Source organism: Gobio gobio (assembly GCF_949357685.1).
Source record: "Gobio gobio genome assembly, chromosome: 2".
NCBI classification, from domain to species: domain Eukaryota; kingdom Metazoa; phylum Chordata; class Actinopteri; order Cypriniformes; family Gobionidae; genus Gobio; species Gobio gobio.
Genome location: NC_137098.1, coordinates 32326818 through 32347256, shown reverse-complemented (window position 1 = coordinate 32347256; position 20439 = coordinate 32326818). Strand labels below are relative to the sequence as shown.

The 20439-nt window shown below is 38.1% G+C and overlaps 2 protein-coding genes across 2 annotated transcripts; both read left to right on the top strand.

Moving 5' to 3' along the window:
• Positions 1-851: 851 nt before the first annotated feature.
• Positions 852-12007, top strand: LOC307143085 (malignant fibrous histiocytoma-amplified sequence 1). The gene is made up of 10 exons (XM_079844364.1): positions 852-986; positions 1478-2348; positions 5385-5679; positions 5768-5954; positions 6048-6232; positions 6354-6850; positions 7065-7210; positions 10907-11105; positions 11276-11343; positions 11426-12007. The coding sequence occupies exons 1-10, from the start codon at positions 971-973 to the stop codon at positions 11437-11439; spliced, it is 2478 nt and encodes an 825-aa protein (XP_079700490.1). The 5' UTR covers positions 852-970; the 3' UTR covers positions 11440-12007.
• Positions 12008-12988: 981 nt separating this feature from the next.
• ascl1b (achaete-scute family bHLH transcription factor 1b) lies at positions 12989-14670 on the top strand. The gene is made up of 2 exons (XM_079811248.1): positions 12989-13834; positions 14056-14670. Exons 1-2 carry the CDS (start codon positions 13270-13272, stop codon positions 14085-14087), a joined length of 597 nt encoding a protein of 198 aa, XP_079667374.1. The 5' UTR covers positions 12989-13269; the 3' UTR covers positions 14088-14670.
• The last annotated feature ends 5769 nt before the right edge of the window (positions 14671-20439 follow it).

Below are 20439 nucleotides of genomic sequence, written 5' to 3'. Positions count from 1 at the left end.
AAAGAAATGTACTTTTTCTAAACACGTAGCCTAGATTTTTTATTTTTTATTTTGGCGTAATGTTTCTCTTTGATATGTAACTATAGCTACACTAAGTTTTGTGTTGGAACTTTTAATGTGTGTTATAACTAGCCCCGCATTAGGTTGTGCTCTGCCTCTAGTTGGCAAAAACAGTGACTGTCTCTTCTTCCATATTGTAATGTAGGCTATATCCGCGTGAAACCAAGCGAAAGCTTCTCAGACAAGAACAAATATAAGGCGGGACTTCATTTTACACATTGAGAAACTGATTGGATCGTTGTGTGCAATCTCATGTGAGTGACAGCTGGCCCCGCCCTCGCCCCGGAGAACACGACATCAGAGATCTGCGTGTGGGATGGAACTTTATTTTGATTGTTTACAAGGGCACATGTATAATAATGAAAAAAAGATATGTGCACAGATAAATCATTTATAATAAATACTGCAATATTCCAAAAAAAAAAAAAAAAAAAAAAAAAAAATAATTGACTTCATGGCGACTTTTAAGTTGAATCTGTTACTGTACACTATTGCACTAAATGGAGGATCAGGAGCAGAGGTGGACAAAGTACACAACTCCAGTTTATGTGTTTTGTTTATTTGCACATTTAAAATGTATTTTATTTTATTGTTGTTTCATTAAACTAAATTTAAAAACACGAATTAAATAAACAACATTAAATATGCCTATTCATTTGTCCATTTAAAAGTGATTTATTTATATAGATTTTTATGTTTGAATTATTCTATATAGCCAGATGACGTGTAAATCACGTGAGAGAATCCGAAACAGATACTGCTGCGTTTTCTTGAAAATGAAAGTAAAAACCAGGCGTAGGCTACTGCTCTGTTAAAAGTCCTTCCCGACTCTGCTCCTCGGGACATGAGGAAGTAGATTACTTACCAGACACACAGACGAGCGAAAGAGTTTCTTTAGAGTCTCAACAACATGTCCACTTTAAATGGTATGTTTACACTTTTTATCTTGATCTTAAAGAAATGCTACAGATCTGTGTAATTGTAATTAGGCTATACCTAAGAAAAGTGAACTAGTACTAGTAGGCTACTTGTCTGTACTAGTAAGGGTGACTCCCAGGATTTGCTGTATCATTGCAGTGGCTATAATAATTGCTAATCTTGACAAACTCACACTGAGTTTTAATTATAGGGGAGGAATATTTTTTTTTCTGCTTAGAAAGAAAACACTAATTTACCTTCTTCAAGTCATCTATTAATAGGTTATGATGTTAGGTTATGATTAATAGGTTAGGTTGTTTATAATATTTAAACATTAATAAACATACATTGACATACACATTGTGTGTGTGTGTGTGTGTGTGTGTGTGTGTGTGTGTGTGTGTGTGTGTGTGTGTGTGTGTGTGTGTGTGTGTGTGTGTGTGTGTGTGTGTGTGTGTGTGTGTGTGTGTGTTTTACATTAACAATAATGTTACCTTAGGAAATCAAAACGACAAAAAGGAAGATGACTTTTCTGGAAAGAAATACAGAGCACTTCCACCTGAGTTACTCCGGAGAGGTGGAGATGCAGTCAAGGTAGCTCTACACCATAACAGACTCAAACAAATCACTGGTATCTCGCAACTGACAAACCTGAAAGAGCTTGACCTGAGCAGGAATGAGATCACTGATTTCCCCAGGGAGATTAGAGGGTTACACCAATTGGAGAAACTTTATATGAATCAGAACAGTATCAAAACCATTCCAGAAAATGTCTTTCCATCCTTGGGGAAACTTCAATTCCTAAAGTTGAGCACCAATCGGCTTGAAATGCTACCCAGCGATGTGAACAGGTGCCAAGATCTCACCTACCTGAACCTGTCCAACAACTGCCTGAGGAATTTGGATCCTATTGTGGGTCTTTCACAACTTAAAGAACTTTATGTCGAGAGGAACAAGCTGACTGAGCTACCAGAGCTGCTCTTTCAAATCAGTAGTTTAACTCTGTTCAAAGCTAATGGCAACCCTCTTAGAAAGCCCCCTGCAGAGTTCTGTGCTGGGGGATTGAAAGACATCCAGAGTTACTTTTCAATGCTTGAAGCAAACGCCCCAGATGTCTACACTGTGAAGACCATGTTCCTGGGGACCTCCATGGCAGGGAAGTCCACCCTGTGCCGAAGTCTGAAGGAGGGTTGCCCTGTACCAGTGGAAGAGGCAGATCGTACTGTAGGAATCGATATCAGTGAAGTTGATAGAGGAGATGGCATCCGTTTTTTCTTTTGGGACTTTGCTGGACAAGAGGAATACTACATCACCCATCATGTATTTATAACAGCTCAAGCCTTTGTCATACTTGCCATCAACCTTTCCAGGTAAAGCATTTTTTAGTTTTGTACTGGGACCTTTTTTTCTCCTGCTAGATCAAACAGTTCAGTATGCTTATATACAACTATAAGTTGTTGAAAATTCATTCTTTTATTAGCAAGCATTACTTCTTTTGCTTGTCTTTTTAAATTGATTGTGCAACCAGCTTCAGGAGAGGCTATTACTTTTCTATGCAATCAGATGTGTTATGTCTGCATTGTGGACAATAAAATAGGCAAAACCAGAATATTATAGAGGTACTTTCAGACACCGTTAGCATTTGTTTAATTTCTCCCCCAAAAATTGCAATTGATTCTTATTGTTAACTTTCACATAGTTGACATTCAAGATTAACTATACATTCTAAAAAAAAGGGTTCTATATGGCACCCAAAATGGTTCTTAGCTCGTAATCATAGGGGAACCTTTTTTAGTGCTATATAGCACCGATTTTGGTGCTTCAGTGGTTCTTCAGCGGTTCTTCAGCGGTTCTTCAGCGGTTCTTTGACTAAAGTGCTATATAGCATCGCTAACTAAGGTGTTATATAGCACCGCTACCATATACAGAACATGTTAAGATATGGTGCTATATAGCACCAAAAGTGGTTCCTCTATGATTACGACGAAGAACCATTTTTGGTGCCATATAGAACCTTTTTCTTTTAGAGTGTATATATATTGTAACGCAGTTTGTATGTTCAGGGAAGAAGGAGGCGGGAACCTGCGAACGTTAAGACTTTAATCCAATAAACAAACACAAACTGAAAGTAAAAGCGGCATCCCTTCACAGACAACTGCCGCACACACACATAACCAAACACAAACAAAACACAATGTAAAATCCAGGCCTGGGGCCTGTACCATGATGGTACACTCTAAAAAAAAAAAGGTTCTATATTGCACCAAAAATGGTTCTTGGCTCGTAATCATAGGGGAACCTTTTTTAGTGCTATATAGCACCAATTTTGGTGCTTCAGTGGTTCTTCAGCGGTTCTTCAGAGGTTCTTCAGCGGTTCTTCAGAGGTTCTTCACCGGTTCTTTGACTAAGGTGCTATATAGCACCTCTGAAGAACCGCTGAAGAACCACTGAAGCACCAAAATTGGTGCTATATAGCACTAAAAAAGGTTCCCCTATGATTACGAGCCTTTTTTTTTAGAGTGTAGTTTAACAAACTCAGGGTTACAGGTTTAGTTTCGAGTTGACAAAACCAAACCAATCAATTCAGGTTTTGTTGGTCCCATGATGCTGATCATCGGCTTTCTCTGTCAACTCAGGCTTTGACCTTGAGTTTAGGAGTTTAGCTGTGACATCAGTTGTGAACAGCCAATCACACGCTGTGGATCAGTGACACTGAGATTCACTTCTCGCGAGAGAAGCAGCGAGGTTCCTTTCTCTCTTCTGCAGAATATTAAATGATTGAAAAATATTAAAGGGTTAGTTCACCCAAAAATGAAAATTCTGTCATTAATTACTCACCCTCATGTCGTTCGACACCCGAAAGACCTCCGTTAGTCTTCGGAACACAAATGAAGATATTTTAGTTGAAATCTGATGGCTCTGAAAGGCCTCCATTGGCACAATGCACGGTTCACTCTCAAGACCCTTAAAAGGTACTAAAGACGTCGTTACAAAGTCCATCTCACTACAGTGGTATATAACTTTAAAATAACTTTATGAATCGGCGAGAATAGTTTTTGTGCGCAAAAAAACCCTAAATAACGACTTATATAGTGATGACGATTTCAAAACACGGCCTTTTGAAGCTTTGAAGCGTTATGAATCAGTGAATCGAATGAGCAGTTTGGATCGCCAAATTTCAGCAGTTTGGCGGTTTGAAACGCGATCCGAATCATGATTCGACTCACTGATTCATAGCGCTTCGAAGTTTCATGAGGCCGTGTTTTGAAATCGTCATCACTATATAAGTCGTTATTTGTTTTTTTTGCGCACAAAAACTATTCTCGCCGATTCATAAAGTTATTGTAGAACCACTTTAATGAGATTGACTTTGTAACCACATCTTATACCTTTTAAGGGTCTTGAGAGTGAACCGTGCATTGTGCCAATGGAGGCCTTTCTGAGCCATTGGATTTCAACTAAAATATCTTAATTTGTGTTCCGAAGATGAACGGAGGTCTTACGGGTGTCGAACGACATGAGGGTAAGTAATTAATGACAGAATTTTCATTTTTGGGTGAACTAACCCTTTAAGAATTTAAACAAATTTACACAGCAAGAAGAAAATAACTGTCTATGAAAGAGGACAACTTAAAGAAAAATCTTACTATCAGTTCAAGTTTGAAGATAGTTTAGTTGATATAGAGAGAATTAAATTTTTATAGCTCTGTTTATTGATTTTAAAGCTTATTTGAATGAACTTTGTTTAGGCAATTTATATAAATTTTAACTAAGTGCCTATTAATGATTGATTAACTACAATGATACATGTGTAATTGATTAAGGGTATAATAATTACATAAATTATAAATAAATCATTCAAAATTATTATTATTATAAATAAGCATTGTTAAAAGCCAGACGCTTTAGTCTTTAAAAACCATTTGCTCTGTAGTGACTGTTAATTTGGAGTAGAAATAGGGGGAGTGGCTTTACTGCATCAGAGGTGTGTCACTTTGCTCACAGCTGATTGGTCCAATTTCAGTTTGAGATCTCTTATCCAGAAAATAACCTGCCCTGGAGCAGGTTAGCCGTGGAACGCAAGTTACTATGGAGATGAACACGGCTAAAAGCCAAACCACTTTAAACATATCTGGTTAGCCAGCTAAACCAGCTTCATGGTATAGCCTAGGCCCCTGGTCCTCTCTCGTCCTTCACTGTCGTCGCTCCTCCTTTATGCTCCCGTCACTCCACCGTGAGACACGAGGCCGATGCAGCACGCAGCTGGCGCTCATCATCATTAATGACTGCGGCCTCGTCCCGCTTTCACGGTCACTCAGCCCCTCGCTGCTCACCACTTATATATATTAAGATTAACTTTGTTTAAATAACTATTAAAATGAACAGACATTTTATTTATTTTATAGTTACAACATGGATGACCAGAGTTTTAAAGAGAATGTGAGCTTCTGGATCAAAAATCTACAACTTAAGATTCCAGACTCAGTGGTCCTGCTTGTAGGCACTCATGTTGACCAGTGCACCGATGAGACGGAAGTGAATGAAAAGAAAAAACACATCGAAGAGCGGGTGAAGGAAATGCTTGAAAACCACACAGTTAATTTAGAGCTGCGAAGGAAGAACCTCCAGGATGGGGACAACCTATCTTTGAACTATGAACAGATACATCAAATCAAAAGACTGACTGAGTACAAACTAAAGGTAATTTGGTATTTTATTGTTCTCTTAATAAAATATGCATCCAATGAAATGTGCTGCCATGATCTGCTTCATTTCCTTTTGTGTTCAGGTCCTTGACTTTGTACTTATAGATTGCACTAAACAGGAGGATATTGACAGACTACATACTCGCATCAAAGATGAGGTTTTGAACAAAGATACATTCCCCAACTTAGAACAGACTTTACCTAGAATATGCTATGCTGTGGAGAATGATATCCAAGAACTTCTGAAGAACGGTGACATTCAAGAGCATGGTCAGTAGTTTTTTTTTTTTAATATAAGATTTCAATGTTTGCTTGTTTTTCTTAAATAAGTTTCTTAAGTCTGAAATTTGCACCTATTTTCAGGAATTGTGAGTCAAGAGGAACTCTTGTCTGAACTAAAGAGTAGACAGGATTCACTGGACGATTACCAACTGAAGTTAATTCTTCAGTATCTTCATCGAATTGGTGTCATTATGTGGTACAAGGAAATCCCAGAATTGGCGGGTTCTGTGTTTGTTAAACCCTCATTCCTCATCTCATTGTTCAAGGTTCATGCATCAGACATTTAAAATACAACCATTAAATGTCTTTGAATGGCCATACTAATCAGTGTATCATTTAGAAACATGTATAATACTTCATCATTTATTTATTTTGATTCTGTCACAGACTATTGTGAGACACGACCTAGTCCAGGAACTGAACAAGATTTCCACTGCACAGATGAAGCCAGAAAAGGCAATTGGAAGAGACAAGACAAGATGGATCAATGACTATAAAAACAGAGCATCCCTGAGCAATGTGGCTATTAGGATCCTGGTGCGAAAGGAGCTCCAGGTTAATTGTCACATTAATGATGAAGAGCTAATTGAGGAGGTTGTTGGGTCCAAAAATAAGGAGGGCAGTCTCCTTTCGCTACTAAAACACTTTGATGTATGTTTGTCAACCAAACATGTCAGTCCTCTCAATCCAGAAGCCAACGAATTCTGTCCAAAGAAAAACTGGGTGGCCTCAAATTCAATTGTGTACGAGCCAGATGCTTGTCTTTTCCCAAGTTGCCTGTTAAACAATGACCAGGTAAAGGACAAGTGGGAATCGGACAATACAGAGGACCTCAACATCCATGTTTACTTCCTACCTGAGAGACCAGATGGATTTTTCCAGAGGTGAATGTTTATGCTTGTATTTTTTTTTTCTTCTTCAAAATAATGAAATCCATGTCATTGAAGAACATGGTTGATTTATTCACTCTATTTGCTGTATGGGAATGTGCAAAGTACCAGGATAATTTGTCAAAAAAGCAAATTTCAACTGATTTGATTGTAAAGGTCTTACCATGGATGACTAGTATGACTTGTAAAACTGACACTTGCTTCACAGGCTTGTCATCAGGACATGCTCCTTATATTCTCCATACTGGATAGGGAAAGACCAGTGTATACTGTGCAGTGGCAACAAACGTTTTCTGCTCAGAGAATGTGGTGATAGTGACCAGTTCATTGAGATTCGCTGCAACCGCTGTGACCGTAAGTACATTTAAATGTTTTTGGTGCAAGTTTTATTTTACATTTGTATCCATAAAGGAATATTTTTTTCCGTAATAGAAAATGTTCCCATAATTTACCATATATTACACCTAGCCATTCTAGGTGAATATGACTTTCTTCTTTCAGTCGAACACAATTGGAGTTGTAATAAACAATATCCTGGCTCTTCCTTGCTTTGTAATGGCATTTAATAGTACCTAAGTTTTTGAAGCTCTAAAAAGTGCATCCAGCTAAAATAACAGTAATCCATGCGACTCCAGTGGTTAAATAAATGCCTTCTGAAGCAGTGGCGGCTGGTGATAATTATTTTTTGGGGTGGTGTTCTTTTTTTCGTGGGGGGGGGGGGGGGGGGGGGGGGTATGGTGCAGTATCAAGATGCATGTTGACTAAATTCAAGCATATAACATTTCCCACATATAATTGAATGAGGAAAGGAAAAACAAAAGAAAACAGCCACAACAGACTAGCATGTTGACTACTTGAACATACATTTTGCTCTCCTTTCTTTCTGGCCAGCAAATTTCTCAATGACTCTCTGATTAAAGTCAGTCATCTCAGTAGTGTCATGACGTTTGCATTGTTCAGTCAGATATTTGAGGTCTCTTACCCCCGTTGTTGTCCACAAAACTTCAGTACCGACACTTTGAAATAAAAGACAGGCAAAGCAATAAAGGGCATTGCTAACAATACATCCAGCCAGCCACTTACGTTTCTCATAACAAGCGTGTGAAGCTCAGAGTGTAGCTTCATCCTCTGTCACTGGCCTGCTGCTGGATTTGTAAATCGCATCGGTCGGGTTCGGGATCTTCCAACGAACGCCTTGTGAAAGAATTTGGTTTAACTGCTGCTATCTCTACGAAACTGATCATCCTAACAAGGTTTTGGCGGAGTCGGAGTGACGTTGCCTGCGCACTTTCGCTTTAGTGGCCAAGAACGGAAAGTTGAATGACAGGTGACGAGAACCAATCAGGGGTGCGTTTCCCATACAACGACGTAACTCACTGCCTAACTACCATAGTACGATGCATCGTTGAAGAAATCAACTAGCTAGTCACGACTGTTTCCCGAAACCGTATTGTCGCAAATATGTCGTTCAACCACGTTGGTTAATGATGTCACGCAGGTGGTGGAGTAATAAATGCTTTTAATTAATTATTTTGAGATCGAATTCATGCTAGATTTTTTGCTACACATTATGGATATGGCACCTGAGGAATAATTCAAATTTTTCTCAGTTATTTTGCTTTATTTCCAGATTCAAATAGGCTCTTTTTTACGTACTAGAGCACGTCCGCACATGCGCACTTCAAAAACGGTGCTTATATCTCTTGACAAACTAAAAGACATTAATGACATTTGTATGTATTCTAAATAAAAGATATAGGTTGTACTGAATGTCAGCTTGCATATTTTGCTCAAGATAAGGATTTATTAAGTCCACATGTCATGCAAACAAGAAACTATGCTTCTAACCACAGGTCGAGAGCTGTCGTTGCAACCACACAAGTTTGCGACGCTGTTTGTGAACGTTCGTTTGAACGATGGTTTCGGGAAACACTGACTGGTTGAACTATGTTGATAACGACGGAACTTGCGACCATAGTTGGCTAACGATGCTTTTGGGAAACGCACCCCAGGTTGGATAAAATAACACGCATCCAATACTGATTCGCCAGGGACGCAGCGACCTGCGTCCGGAGGAGGATCTTTAAGAACCAATTAGAGACCAGATTCAGGTCACATGCTGCGCATATATTTTTGGACTCAGATAGACATCCATTTGTCCGGCGTCCCTCGCGCATGAAACCGCATGAAACATATTGAAGAACATATAAAATAGTTAACCGATCAAAGCCAGTTTTTATTAAATGCTGAGGCTCTTACTAACAGCCAGCACATCGTATGAGTAAACTATTTTATTTTTATTTCACTTTTATATCATTTTTGTATACATGTATATTTCTGGATTTTTGATGGGGGTGGCGCCCCAGCGCCCTCTATTGACCAGCCGCCACTAAACGATGGGTTTTTGAAAGAAAAATATCCAAATTTAAAACTTTATTAACTATAATCACTGGCTTCCAGGAAAACGGCCATATGCACGTTCATGAGACACTTAACGTTGCTGTTATTTTTGGGTCAGAAAGATTTTTTTAATATAGTAAGTCTCTTATGGTCACAATGACTGGATCAATTTAATAAAATATAACAGACAGAGTGCCAAACTATAGGTCTGCAATCCTGACCGCGGGACAAGTTTTGAATTGCTGATTGTGGATGAGGGAGGGAAAATAGTGATTTGTACTCGGGAAGCGGGAGAAAGAATGATCGGTGGTCTCCTGCAAAATAATATTCTATAATAATAATCTAATAATAACAGCACGCATAAATCTGTCACTGGATATTTGAAGTGTTGTGTGTGGAAATTGGAAAAAAATAGCCTATAGACACCAAAACGAGACAGAATCTAATCCGTCCGGGACTGAAAATTCCATGTAGACCTCTTCCTATGGGATTTTATGGTAATAGACAAAACGTGAAAGAAAAAATGAGTGAGCAAGCAGGACAATTTTTTTTTAGAAAGATTGTCGAATGAGTGATGGCTGAGGTATTACCAAAGATGAAAAGGTCAGAGGAATATAATTGGAAAAAGAAAGGTTACGATCAGGCAAGAGCTAGGACCCGCTTTAATATTGGAAAAGCTTTCCAGCGCTGCAGGGACATTAGACAGCAGGAAGGCCTGAAAATGAAGTATCGAGCAGAAACAAAGCAACCCTCTGCGTCCATTTTCAAAACATTGGTTTTGCTGTTTCAAAGATATGCTGTTATTGTTGTTGAATCACAGCTGATTCATCCATACTTGCACACATTGTCTGATTTGCCAGTTGTTGCCTGTGCTGCATAGCGCATTCATTATTTTTGGGGCGGTGCAAAGAAGGGAGGGATGTGTTTCTTTTGGGTAGGCGTGTGTTTGTTTAGGTGTCGATTTAAAATATCAACAGTGTTTCTCAGAAATTGTTTACTGCACCTTCAATGCAACCTTGCTGAATAAAAGTATTGATTTATAAAAATAAAAAAACTTAAATGGTAGTGAATCTTTGCATGTATGCAGTGTGTTTTTTTATAAAAAAAATATTAAATCTATATTTTTAATTAAAAGTTGACTATGACTGTGATGATCATAGTCACTGGAATGTCGCTGGATTATAATAGTTCATTACCATAACTGTACTTCAGCTCCATCCGGAGGCTTCCTAAAGCTCAGTGATTGTACACACTGTAAAGACAGTAACAATGACGTTGATTTTACAGTATCAATCCGAGCTCTGAGGAGCAAGCTGGCAAGCGTTTTGAAGCAGTCGTCAGTAAAATGAAGTTGTTCACGGGCGGACAACGTACAACATAGGCGGGTATTATTATTTTCTTGCGACATAGGACCACAGTGGGATTCGAAATGCAAACAACTCATATAGGTGGTTCAGAATCAATTCTTTCTTTTGTGAGACAATAACTTTATTTATTGTACACTTTCGACTTTACAACGTTGCAGAACATTTACATTCACAAACAGCTATATTACACACCGCATTAAAGGGAATATTCAAAAAAACATAATAGGGTTAATACTTTAAATCTATATTATTATATTATATGTCTAAATATTTCTTTCTGTAGTTGAAACCTCAGAAGACATCCAGAAAGCATGGAGAGTGATAAGGGAGATTATGAAACGACTGGACACACTGACAGACCAGTGGCAAGGGCTGTGCCTGAGAGTCCTCAGTCCCTGCAAGGCTCTGGACTGTGAGGAATACTTTGAATGGAATGACTGTAAAGAATGGTTAGAAGATTCAGGAACAACCCTATTTAATGTGTAAGTTGTCATTTGATTTGTCCTCTTTCCGTTTCCTCAACAGAGAATTCTTGCTGTCGTTGTGTAGTCATATTCTTTTATCAAATTACATGTTTGGCTCATCTTGTTTTTTGTTTAAATTGTATTAAGATAAAAATCAAGTGACTGAATATCCGTGTTCTGTCTTATAGAGGACCAGAGGAGATGCAAAGTTGCCGTAATGGTCACCTACGAAAGAAGGAGTTGCTGTTCCCTAAAAGTAAATGCATTTATTTACAGGGAAATACAACACACGCTTATTCTTCTGCCTTTTTATAATGCTTAATTGTTTTTGTCTGCAGCTCCTGATGCCTAGACCAGAAGGGAGGACACATGGAACAAATAATAATGCATCAAAGGAAATACAAAAAATGACTTAACTTGATGTAAAAGAAATTAAATACCCACATCAGATTACAAATGTGGCATTCTTGAAACAGTTTGATACACAAACTGTGCGTTATGTTTACGTGATTAATTGATTAATAGTCAACTTGACTGTGAGCACAGAAAATGTATACTGCCTTAATATTTTCGACACTTTAAATTGTATTTGCTCCAAACCAATGAACTAGTAGCCTACATCCTATGTAATATAGTCAAATTATATTTTGTCTAGAATGGACAATCTGACGTTATTTAGTTGAAAATACACAAGATTTTTGTTGTCTAATCTCAGTAAGAAATTGTTCAGTGGATATGTTGACTTGTAGAAACATATTGTCGCCACTAGGGGGTGATCTATTCATTTACGTTACACATTTTGTTTGAGAACTACTGTATTTGTGGAGGGCTAAAGTCTTGGTGTTGTGGAGTGCTGACTTTATCATGTTATCAATTGTTCAATAAAGTTATCCACATACCAAAGTACCATGGAATTTACCAAGTCTCGTATTGTCTCGTATTGCTTCTAATTAGCTAAAAGAAAAAAATGGCCCACTTGTTATATATATATATATAAAGTTATTATTTTGATCTGACATTAGAGGAATGCCTCAGTTAGATTTTTTTGTCTTTTCATTTTCCATCTGTTCATTCATGTTCAGATGTGTACTTCATTATAAAGTAAATAGCATGCTGTCACTGTCAGTTGATTTGGTTGAAAGTGATTTACTGTATACTTATTACTGTGACAGTTCACTTGGAGCAATCTGGGGTTAGACACACACACACACACACACACACGCGGGCGCGCGCAAGCACCAACACATTGCAGAGACTTTCCGTTGACTTCTGTTATCTTTTACTGCGAACATTATATTGTCTATCCCCTAACCTGAGCCTCATATAAACCATTTTGCATTGTTACATTTTTATTAAGACATGATCTAATATGTTTTCCTCATTATGCCCGGCTAATCCACACAATGTAGGCGATTTGCAGGTTTTATTATTCTTGTGGAGACATTTGATCCTCCTGACAATGTTTGAAACATCTGATCAAAATCTAAATTGTTTTTTATTATATATATATATAATTTTTTTTCCATAGGCTACATGCAATAGAGGATAAAAGTTATGTATTCAAATATCTAATTTAGGCTAGTTTGCATAATGTCGTTAACCAAACTGGTGATGGTGCTTTGATAGGCTATTTGGACTATGATGTTTTGCACTTTTTGTTTTATAACATGTCAGTATTATGCTGTTCGGTTATCCAAACCACACCGCAGACTGACAGATAGACAACTGTACATTATAGTAACTTAAATGTCTAAAAACTGACGTGACTCCGTCGTTTTATTTGATATCAATAACATTGCACGTTTTACGTTCCACAACACAGAACATTATACGCGTGCGCCGGGTGAGCATGATTTCACAGAGATAGGCAATGCCTCATACGCGTGGCGCAGTGAGCGCACAGAATAGTTCCTTTGAGTTTGTCAAAGCCACGCGCCCGGCGCGCGAAGCCCGAGCAGGGGATTCATGCAGGGGGCGGGGTCTTCTTTTGGGAGCGTGCGGCCCGAAAGGGGGTGGAGGTGTGGCGCACGTGTAGAAAAGGGAGAGCAAGTTGCTTTCCCATGAAATCATTCGCCGAACAGGTGAATCGCTTCTTGCGAGCCACGCGAAAGCCACGAGAGCGGCGCATTACTTGCAAACTCCTCTCCTCACCTCATCTATTTATCTATTTATTTCACGCGACATGGAGGCAACTGTCATCGCTACGACGCAAATAACCCACGACTCGTTTTATCAGCCGTTTTCGGAGACCCTCCTGCCTCACGCGAAGCAGGACAGGGACTGTAAAGTGCTGAAGAGACAGCGCTCGAGCAGCCCAGAGCTACTCAGGTGCAAGAGGAGACTGACCTTCAACGGACTCGGCTATACAATCCCTCAGCAGCAGCCCATGGCGGTGGCCAGGCGAAACGAACGCGAAAGAAACCGTGTCAAGCAGGTGAACATGGGCTTCCAGACGCTTCGCCAGCATGTGCCGAACGGAGCGGCCAACAAGAAGATGAGTAAAGTGGAGACGCTGCGCTCGGCAGTGGAGTACATCCGAGCGCTTCAGCAGCTGCTGGACGAGCACGACGCCGTGTCTGCTGTGTTGCAGTGCGGCGTCCCGTCTCCGTCGGTCTCCAACGCGTACTCTGCGGGCCCGGAGTCTCCTCATTCCGCTTACTCCTCTGATGAAGGCAGCTACGAGCCTCTCAGCTCCGAGGAGCAAGAGCTGCTGGACTTCACCTCATGGTTCGACAGATATGAATCAGGTAGGAACAATTTTTTTTTTAGGTGTTTTCAGACCCAAGGGCCCCTCGGCCAAACCAGGGGCCTCCACTTTATCTGACACTTTATTATAACAGCATCCAGATACATAACATTAGAATATATCTTTTTCTTAATTACCCTCTGGTTGAAAACCCTCAATTTCATCCAGCACATGACATTTTTGGTATGCCTGTGACTCATAAATGTTATTATTCTATTGCAGGTGCTTCACTGACTACTAAAGACTGGTGCTGAAGGGACAGCACAGGACCAGGACCGGTACCGGTCGGAAATACGTTGCCTGCTGGTGCCTGTGAAGGATCCGAGTTCATTGACTGAGCACTGGACACACAGAGGGCATTTTCCAGCAATGTGCTCATGCGCACAGATGTAACACTCGCAAGTTTCCAAATGTTAGAACTGCACAGGATTTGAGGCGAGCGAGGATGTCTAAACTGCTGACTTTTGTCTCGTCACCCCATTCTGTATTCAACACTTTGCCCCGTTGATGCAATAATGTGTAAATGCGACTGATTGAGCCAGTTCGTTCCTTCCACATTGTACAAATAATGAGGTGACCAGTTGTAGTTAAACGAATGAGGAAAAATAGGTCCCATAAACGCCATCTGTTAGGGAATACACTAACGTTACACTAGGCAGCCCATGCAACCTTTATATTATAATATTTTGTTCTAGATATGCGACAGCGTTTTTGTACCGGATGAATGACTTTTGTATCAAAGTGTGCACTTGTGTGTTTTTATACAAACTTGTGTATATGCAATTTTTTATGAAGAGAAACCCTATTTTATGTAAAATAAAGACTTTATTTATTCAGATATTTGACTTGTGTTTGTTTGTGTGTTAAAAATGTTAGCCCTCACACAAGAGTGCTTTAGTGTCACTTAAGTAGGCCTATATATAATGTATAAAATATATTAGAATAGCACTGATTTACATTGAAATAATCCCTACAGATACGCTGTATCTTTATTTCAAATGTTCAAAAGAAGGCTTTGAGTGAGTCACGGTTTAATTAATGGGAGTCATTTACTGTATAAGCACAAAGGAGAGTGACAGGCAGCTGTAGACGGGACACAACCTTGGGATACAGTGTGTGAACAGTTAATTTTTAAGCAACAACAACAAAGTTGAAGAGTAGAGCAATTTATAACCCTGAATACCTTTGTGCTGTAACCGATGTGTCCGTACCAACCTATGGAGGCTGTGAATAGACGTCAACTGAAGACTAATGGTGATGAACTAACTGTCCTGGAGGGCATCCAAAATTTCCTACCAATGTCTGTTTTTTCCTTTTCACTTTTTTCTTTCAGTTTTCTTTCAGATATATACAGGAGTCTTATCAGCAAAGATAAGGAGACCTGTTTAGGTTTGCATAGTTCAAACTTTCCCCATTTAAAGAGTAGCATGCAAAAAGCAGCCCCATTCTTGCTTCAAATGACATCCTTCAAAGTGCTCCAAATGCGAGTCAACCGAGCACTAAGGTTCTGAGTGCATGAAAATTAGCATTTTCTATTGTGCGTGTGAAGTTTGGATGCACTGTAAGGCCTTTCGCCATCATCCAATCAGACAGACCCGTGCTGATTTTGAATGGCCTCTGATTTAAGTGACACAAAAGCACTTTTGTGTGAGGGCTACACCATATTCATCACATTGTGGCTTCAACATAAATCTGATTGGATGTCTTGGGCACTTTGATGTCGCTCCAGTGTACGAGTGGCATTGTGATGTCTAACTTCTGCCTGTATCACCTATTTTCAGCACTTAGAGCAGGAGGTCCTTTTAATTTGTGAAGAGCGAATTCATAAAAAAAATTCTCCCCTCTGATAAAAACACCAGCAGAATGATTGACACTACTTTACAGAGCCTCACACAAAAGCCTGATTTGGGTCCAGTGACAAATGAATGGGGCCGGGTGTGGGCCTCATTCAGACTAATTTTAATCTTTCACTCCCTCTGTTTTTTTCTAGTTCTCATTTTTGAGATCATAGGATAATTTTCAAAGGAGTGTTATTTGTGCAACAACAGCCTCAATTTTACAACTATTTTAAAAAGCAGCAGCCAAATACTGAAATACAATATTTTAGTCTTGGATTTTATGGCTTACATTGACAATATTCCCTTTATTCTTCACAAAAATGTCCTTTTTCCTCCTTTTGGTTGTTTATCACTCTCTCTCTCTCTCTCTCTCTCTCTCTCTTGCTCATGGCTCATGATTGTGTGCAGTCAGGTTGATTTGCCCTGTCTGGCTCTGCATGCTAAACGCTGTCTTAAATTGCCCAGCACCCTCCGCACACACTCCTTCTTACACACACAATAGTCATCCGTCTCGGCCGAGGGCCAACCTACCCCCCCTCCCCAAACTTCATCACACACACCCAAAACAAACCGTGCTCTGAGCACTGTACTCCTCAGTCCTGCAGCCGATCCAAAGGAGAGAGTGTGTTTCATTCCACACTCGTGCTTTGATTCCCTTCATGAGAAAATTTCATAAGTGATGTTTAAAAATAGGAGATAAGAGAAAGATTAGTCCTGTAATGTATGACGATTAAAACAAACAGTGGTTTGGTGAACCCGTGTGTGGTCAGCGAGTGTTCTCTGCGCGCTGATGCTGGCCAGGGGCCTTGTAAGCAAATACGCTCCTGAAGTTCCTATATCTCTCAGCCACACTTCCATTGTTGTGAGGCGACTCATATCTCCATGGCTTCTGCTTGTTTGAGGAGCTGGTCTGATAGAGGCCCTCTTTGTGGGTGGCTTTCTGAATTTATTCAGGCCCCCCGACGCAATCTAAATAATCAACTAGCTTTCTCAACTAGGATGGAGGCTGGTGGCTGATTAGATGTTTGTGTTCCCATGTTTATTTCCTCCCGATCAGCTGTGTTGTCTCATTATCTTATGATGATTGTTATCAGAACGGGGAGTTATGACCTCACCACTTGGCTTCGTTTCAAACTGCCCACTGCCCACCCCACCTTCTGTTCATTTTAGGATGTCATTTTCATTAAAAACGCTTCAAAATGTCAGTAAATACCATTGCTTTTGCCGAACGAAAGGGATTTAAATGATATTATGAATCTTATTCACCAGTGATTTCTTCTTTTAACCATGGCTTTCACTGAATAGAGTTTTTCATTTTATTTTCTCTTTGTATAACAGTTTTATTTCATACACTTCCAAGAATTATTGATGAAGCCATTCAGGCATTCATATTTCAGTGATTTCAAGTTTTTAAAAACTTTTTATTTTTATTTATTTTTTTATATGCATTGTTTGTTGTAAATTATTGATGAGTCGTCATTCTGAGATTCATTAATCAGGGTTTCAATGTATTTATTTCTTTGTTAACACTACATTTAACATTTTGAGAGCAGTAAGATTTTTAGTAGCTCTTTAATTTAGGGTCAAATTCTCACCATTAACTTTTGCTTATCAGCATGCATATTGCTAGGGTATTAGCTATTTATTAGTACTTATAAAGCACATACTAATGCTTTATTCTGCATGACCATATTCTACATCCCTTAATCCTTCCAAATACCTAAATTTAACAACTACCTTATTAACTATTAATAAGCAGTAATTAGGAAATTGTTGATGCAAAAGTCATATAGTTATTTGGACCCTAATCTAAAGTGTGTTACAAATGCTGTTGAATTAAGTTGTTTATCTTTTTACACAAAAATAATTTTTTTTTTGCAATACTACATATTCTTGCACTAGCTATATCACACATCCACCTTTGTAAATAACATTTATTTTGATTGGTTTTCCTTGAATAATTTTTATTTTATTGCAGAAGGCAATGATAACATCAGTATACAAAACATAAACAATACAATAAAATAATAAAAAAGATGCAAATTAATAAACTGCTTTAAAATTTCCAGGTAATGTGGGTATGCCTCAAAACAGCATTCAAGTAAGAAATGGAATAATCACAAATTAAAAATGAAATTGCACTAAACAAGTGTAAATTGTGAACCATAGACTGTAAAAAAAAAAAAAATTGTAGAGATTTGCCAGAAGAAGCAGTCATGATGAATAGCCGATTTGTACGGAGGCATCTGATGACCAAACTACATTGGAATTCGCGACAAGAAAAATCAAGTAAACCCAGAGCGGTTTGTGTTCAGATTGCATGTTTTTAGCAAACCGTACCATAAGATGAGATCGAACCGTGCCCAGACCACCTCCCGAGATGGTCTCGGTCTCGGTTCGGTTCGCTTTAAAAGGGTCTGAGATCGTTTTGAGTGTTCACATATGGGCCAAAAATCAAGCGAATCGCGCTCAGACCCCTGAAAAGAACCATGTGTGAAAACACCGTAATAATTTAGAAAAAAGTCTCTTATGCTCACCAAAGTTGCATTTATTTGATCAAAAATAAAGTAATAACTGAATTATTATTGCAATTTAAAATAACTATTTTGTTAACCATTTTTATTATAAGAACTATTTTATTTATTAACTATTTACTGTGTCCTATTTTAATATATTTTAAAATGTGAATTTTCTGTATTGAGTGTCTGATCCTTCAGAAATCATTCTAATATGCTGATTTGCTGCTCAAGAAACATTTATTATTGTTATCAATGTTGAAAACAGTTGTACTGCTTAATGTTTATGTGGAAACCATGAAATATTTGATGCATATGAAGCTTTTGTAATATTATAAATGTATTTCCTGTTACTTTTGTTTAATTGAATGCATCCTTGCTAGATAGAATGATGAAACAAATCTTACTGACCATATGTTTGAATGGTTGAGCATATTTTATTTTTATTTTGTGCTCTTCCAAGAATTAGTGCTGAAGAGTGCATGCACCTTAAATTTACTTCAGCTTCCCCAGTGCTCAAAACAACAGGTACAGTTTGGATTTGAGGGCAACACAGAGTGACAGCATACAGTGATGACCCTCTGAAAGAGGTCACACAAAAGCCAGGGTGTCACTCCGGATTCCATCCCTGCCATTTTAGGCCTGCCCGCTGTATGCCATTCTTCAGCTGTCCCTCGGGGCCACCATGCTTCACCAGACAAATAATGATAAGACTCCACTCCTGATAAGCCTCCCATGCTTCAAAGAGTGATGGCTGTGGTACCCTAAAAGAAGGTTAAAGCATCTTTAGTTTTGATAACATTAGTCCACATATACGTACACATCTGTGCATGCATGATAGCATGCAAGATTAACATCTTATGGCTTCAGATGAGTTTCCAGCATTCAGTGTCTTTAATTTCCAAGTTTAATAATTTGCCTGGTGTTCTCGCCTCCCCTTATCACCCTCTGATTAACAATCTGTATGCTTAGTGTGACACTATAGTTACAAAAGGCATAGATGTGAGACCTAAGCTCATTTATCAAAGGCCTGATGATAAGGTACATGCTCCAAACACTTTTTATGTCAATAACTAAGCAGGTGCTGGAAACCACTGCTATGAAAGACTATAGTGACTCGCAACCAGCGGTTTGGGGTACTTCGAAAGATTAATTATGTTTGATGAAACCTGACTGCACATATTAAAGCAGTCAAATCATATACTACCGTTGAAACATTTGGGGTCAGTAAGATTTTTTGTTTATCAAAAGTAATCAATGCTTAAAATAATACTATAAATAATACTATAATTCCATTAGAAGTGACAGTAAATATTTTTAACATTATTAAGGAATTATGTTGCAAATAAATGCTGTTGTTTTAAACTTTCTAATCATCAAAGAATCCTGAAAAAAATCCACAAAAATATTAAGCAGCACAACTGTTTTTAGCATCGATAATAATAAGAAATGTTTCTTGAGCATCATGATTTCTGAAGGATCATGTGACACTGAAGACTGGAGTAATGATGCTGAAAATGTAGCTCTGCCATCACAGGAATAAAATACATTTTAAATTCATTCCAATAGAACCTTTTTAATACTATTTAACAATATTACTGCTTTACCATATTTTTGATTAAATAAATGCAGCCTGAGCATAAGAAACATTTAAAAAATATAATCACCCCCAAACCTTTGAACAGTGGTGTAATTTTTTATTATTAGTTTTTTAAAACCATAATATTATGTTACACTAGGCCTATATATTATAATTAGGGCTGTCAAAAGTTTAATCCCGATTAATCGCATCCAAAATAAAAGTTTGTGTTTACATAATATATGTGTGTGTACTCTGTTAATTATTATTTATATATAAATACACACACAAGCATGTAAAAAAATATTATTTTTATATATAAAACATTTATATTTATATATATTATGGATTATATAAATGTATATACAGTATATACATGCAAATATTTCTTAAATATATACATGAATGTGTATGTATTTATATATAAATAATAATTAACAGAGTACACACACATATATTATGTAAACACAAACTTTTATTTTGGATGCGATTAATCGCAATTAATCTTTTGACAGCCCTAATTATGATATTACACAATTCTCACTATTAACTAGTTGCTTATTAGCATGCATATTACTAGGATATTGGCTGTTTATTTGTACTTATTCAGCACATATTAAAGCCATATTCTGCATGACCATATTCTACATCCCTTAATACCTAAATTTAACAA

Bases quoted from the DNA above. Each gene is read 5' to 3' on its own strand.
- LOC307143085 (XM_079844364.1), top strand. The intron at 6,851-7,064 runs GTGAATGTTTAT...CTTGCTTCACAG, and splicing joins CCAGATGGATTTTTCCAGAG to GCTTGTCATCAGGACATGCT. The intron at 7,211-10,906 runs GTAAGTACATTT...TTCTTTCTGTAG, and splicing joins TCGCTGCAACCGCTGTGACC to TTGAAACCTCAGAAGACATC.
- ascl1b (XM_079811248.1), top strand. From the start codon at position 13,270: ATGGAGGCAACTGTCATCGCTACGACGCAAATAACCCACGACTCGTTT. The intron at 13,835-14,055 runs GTAGGAACAATT...ATTCTATTGCAG, and splicing joins GTTCGACAGATATGAATCAG to GTGCTTCACTGACTACTAAA.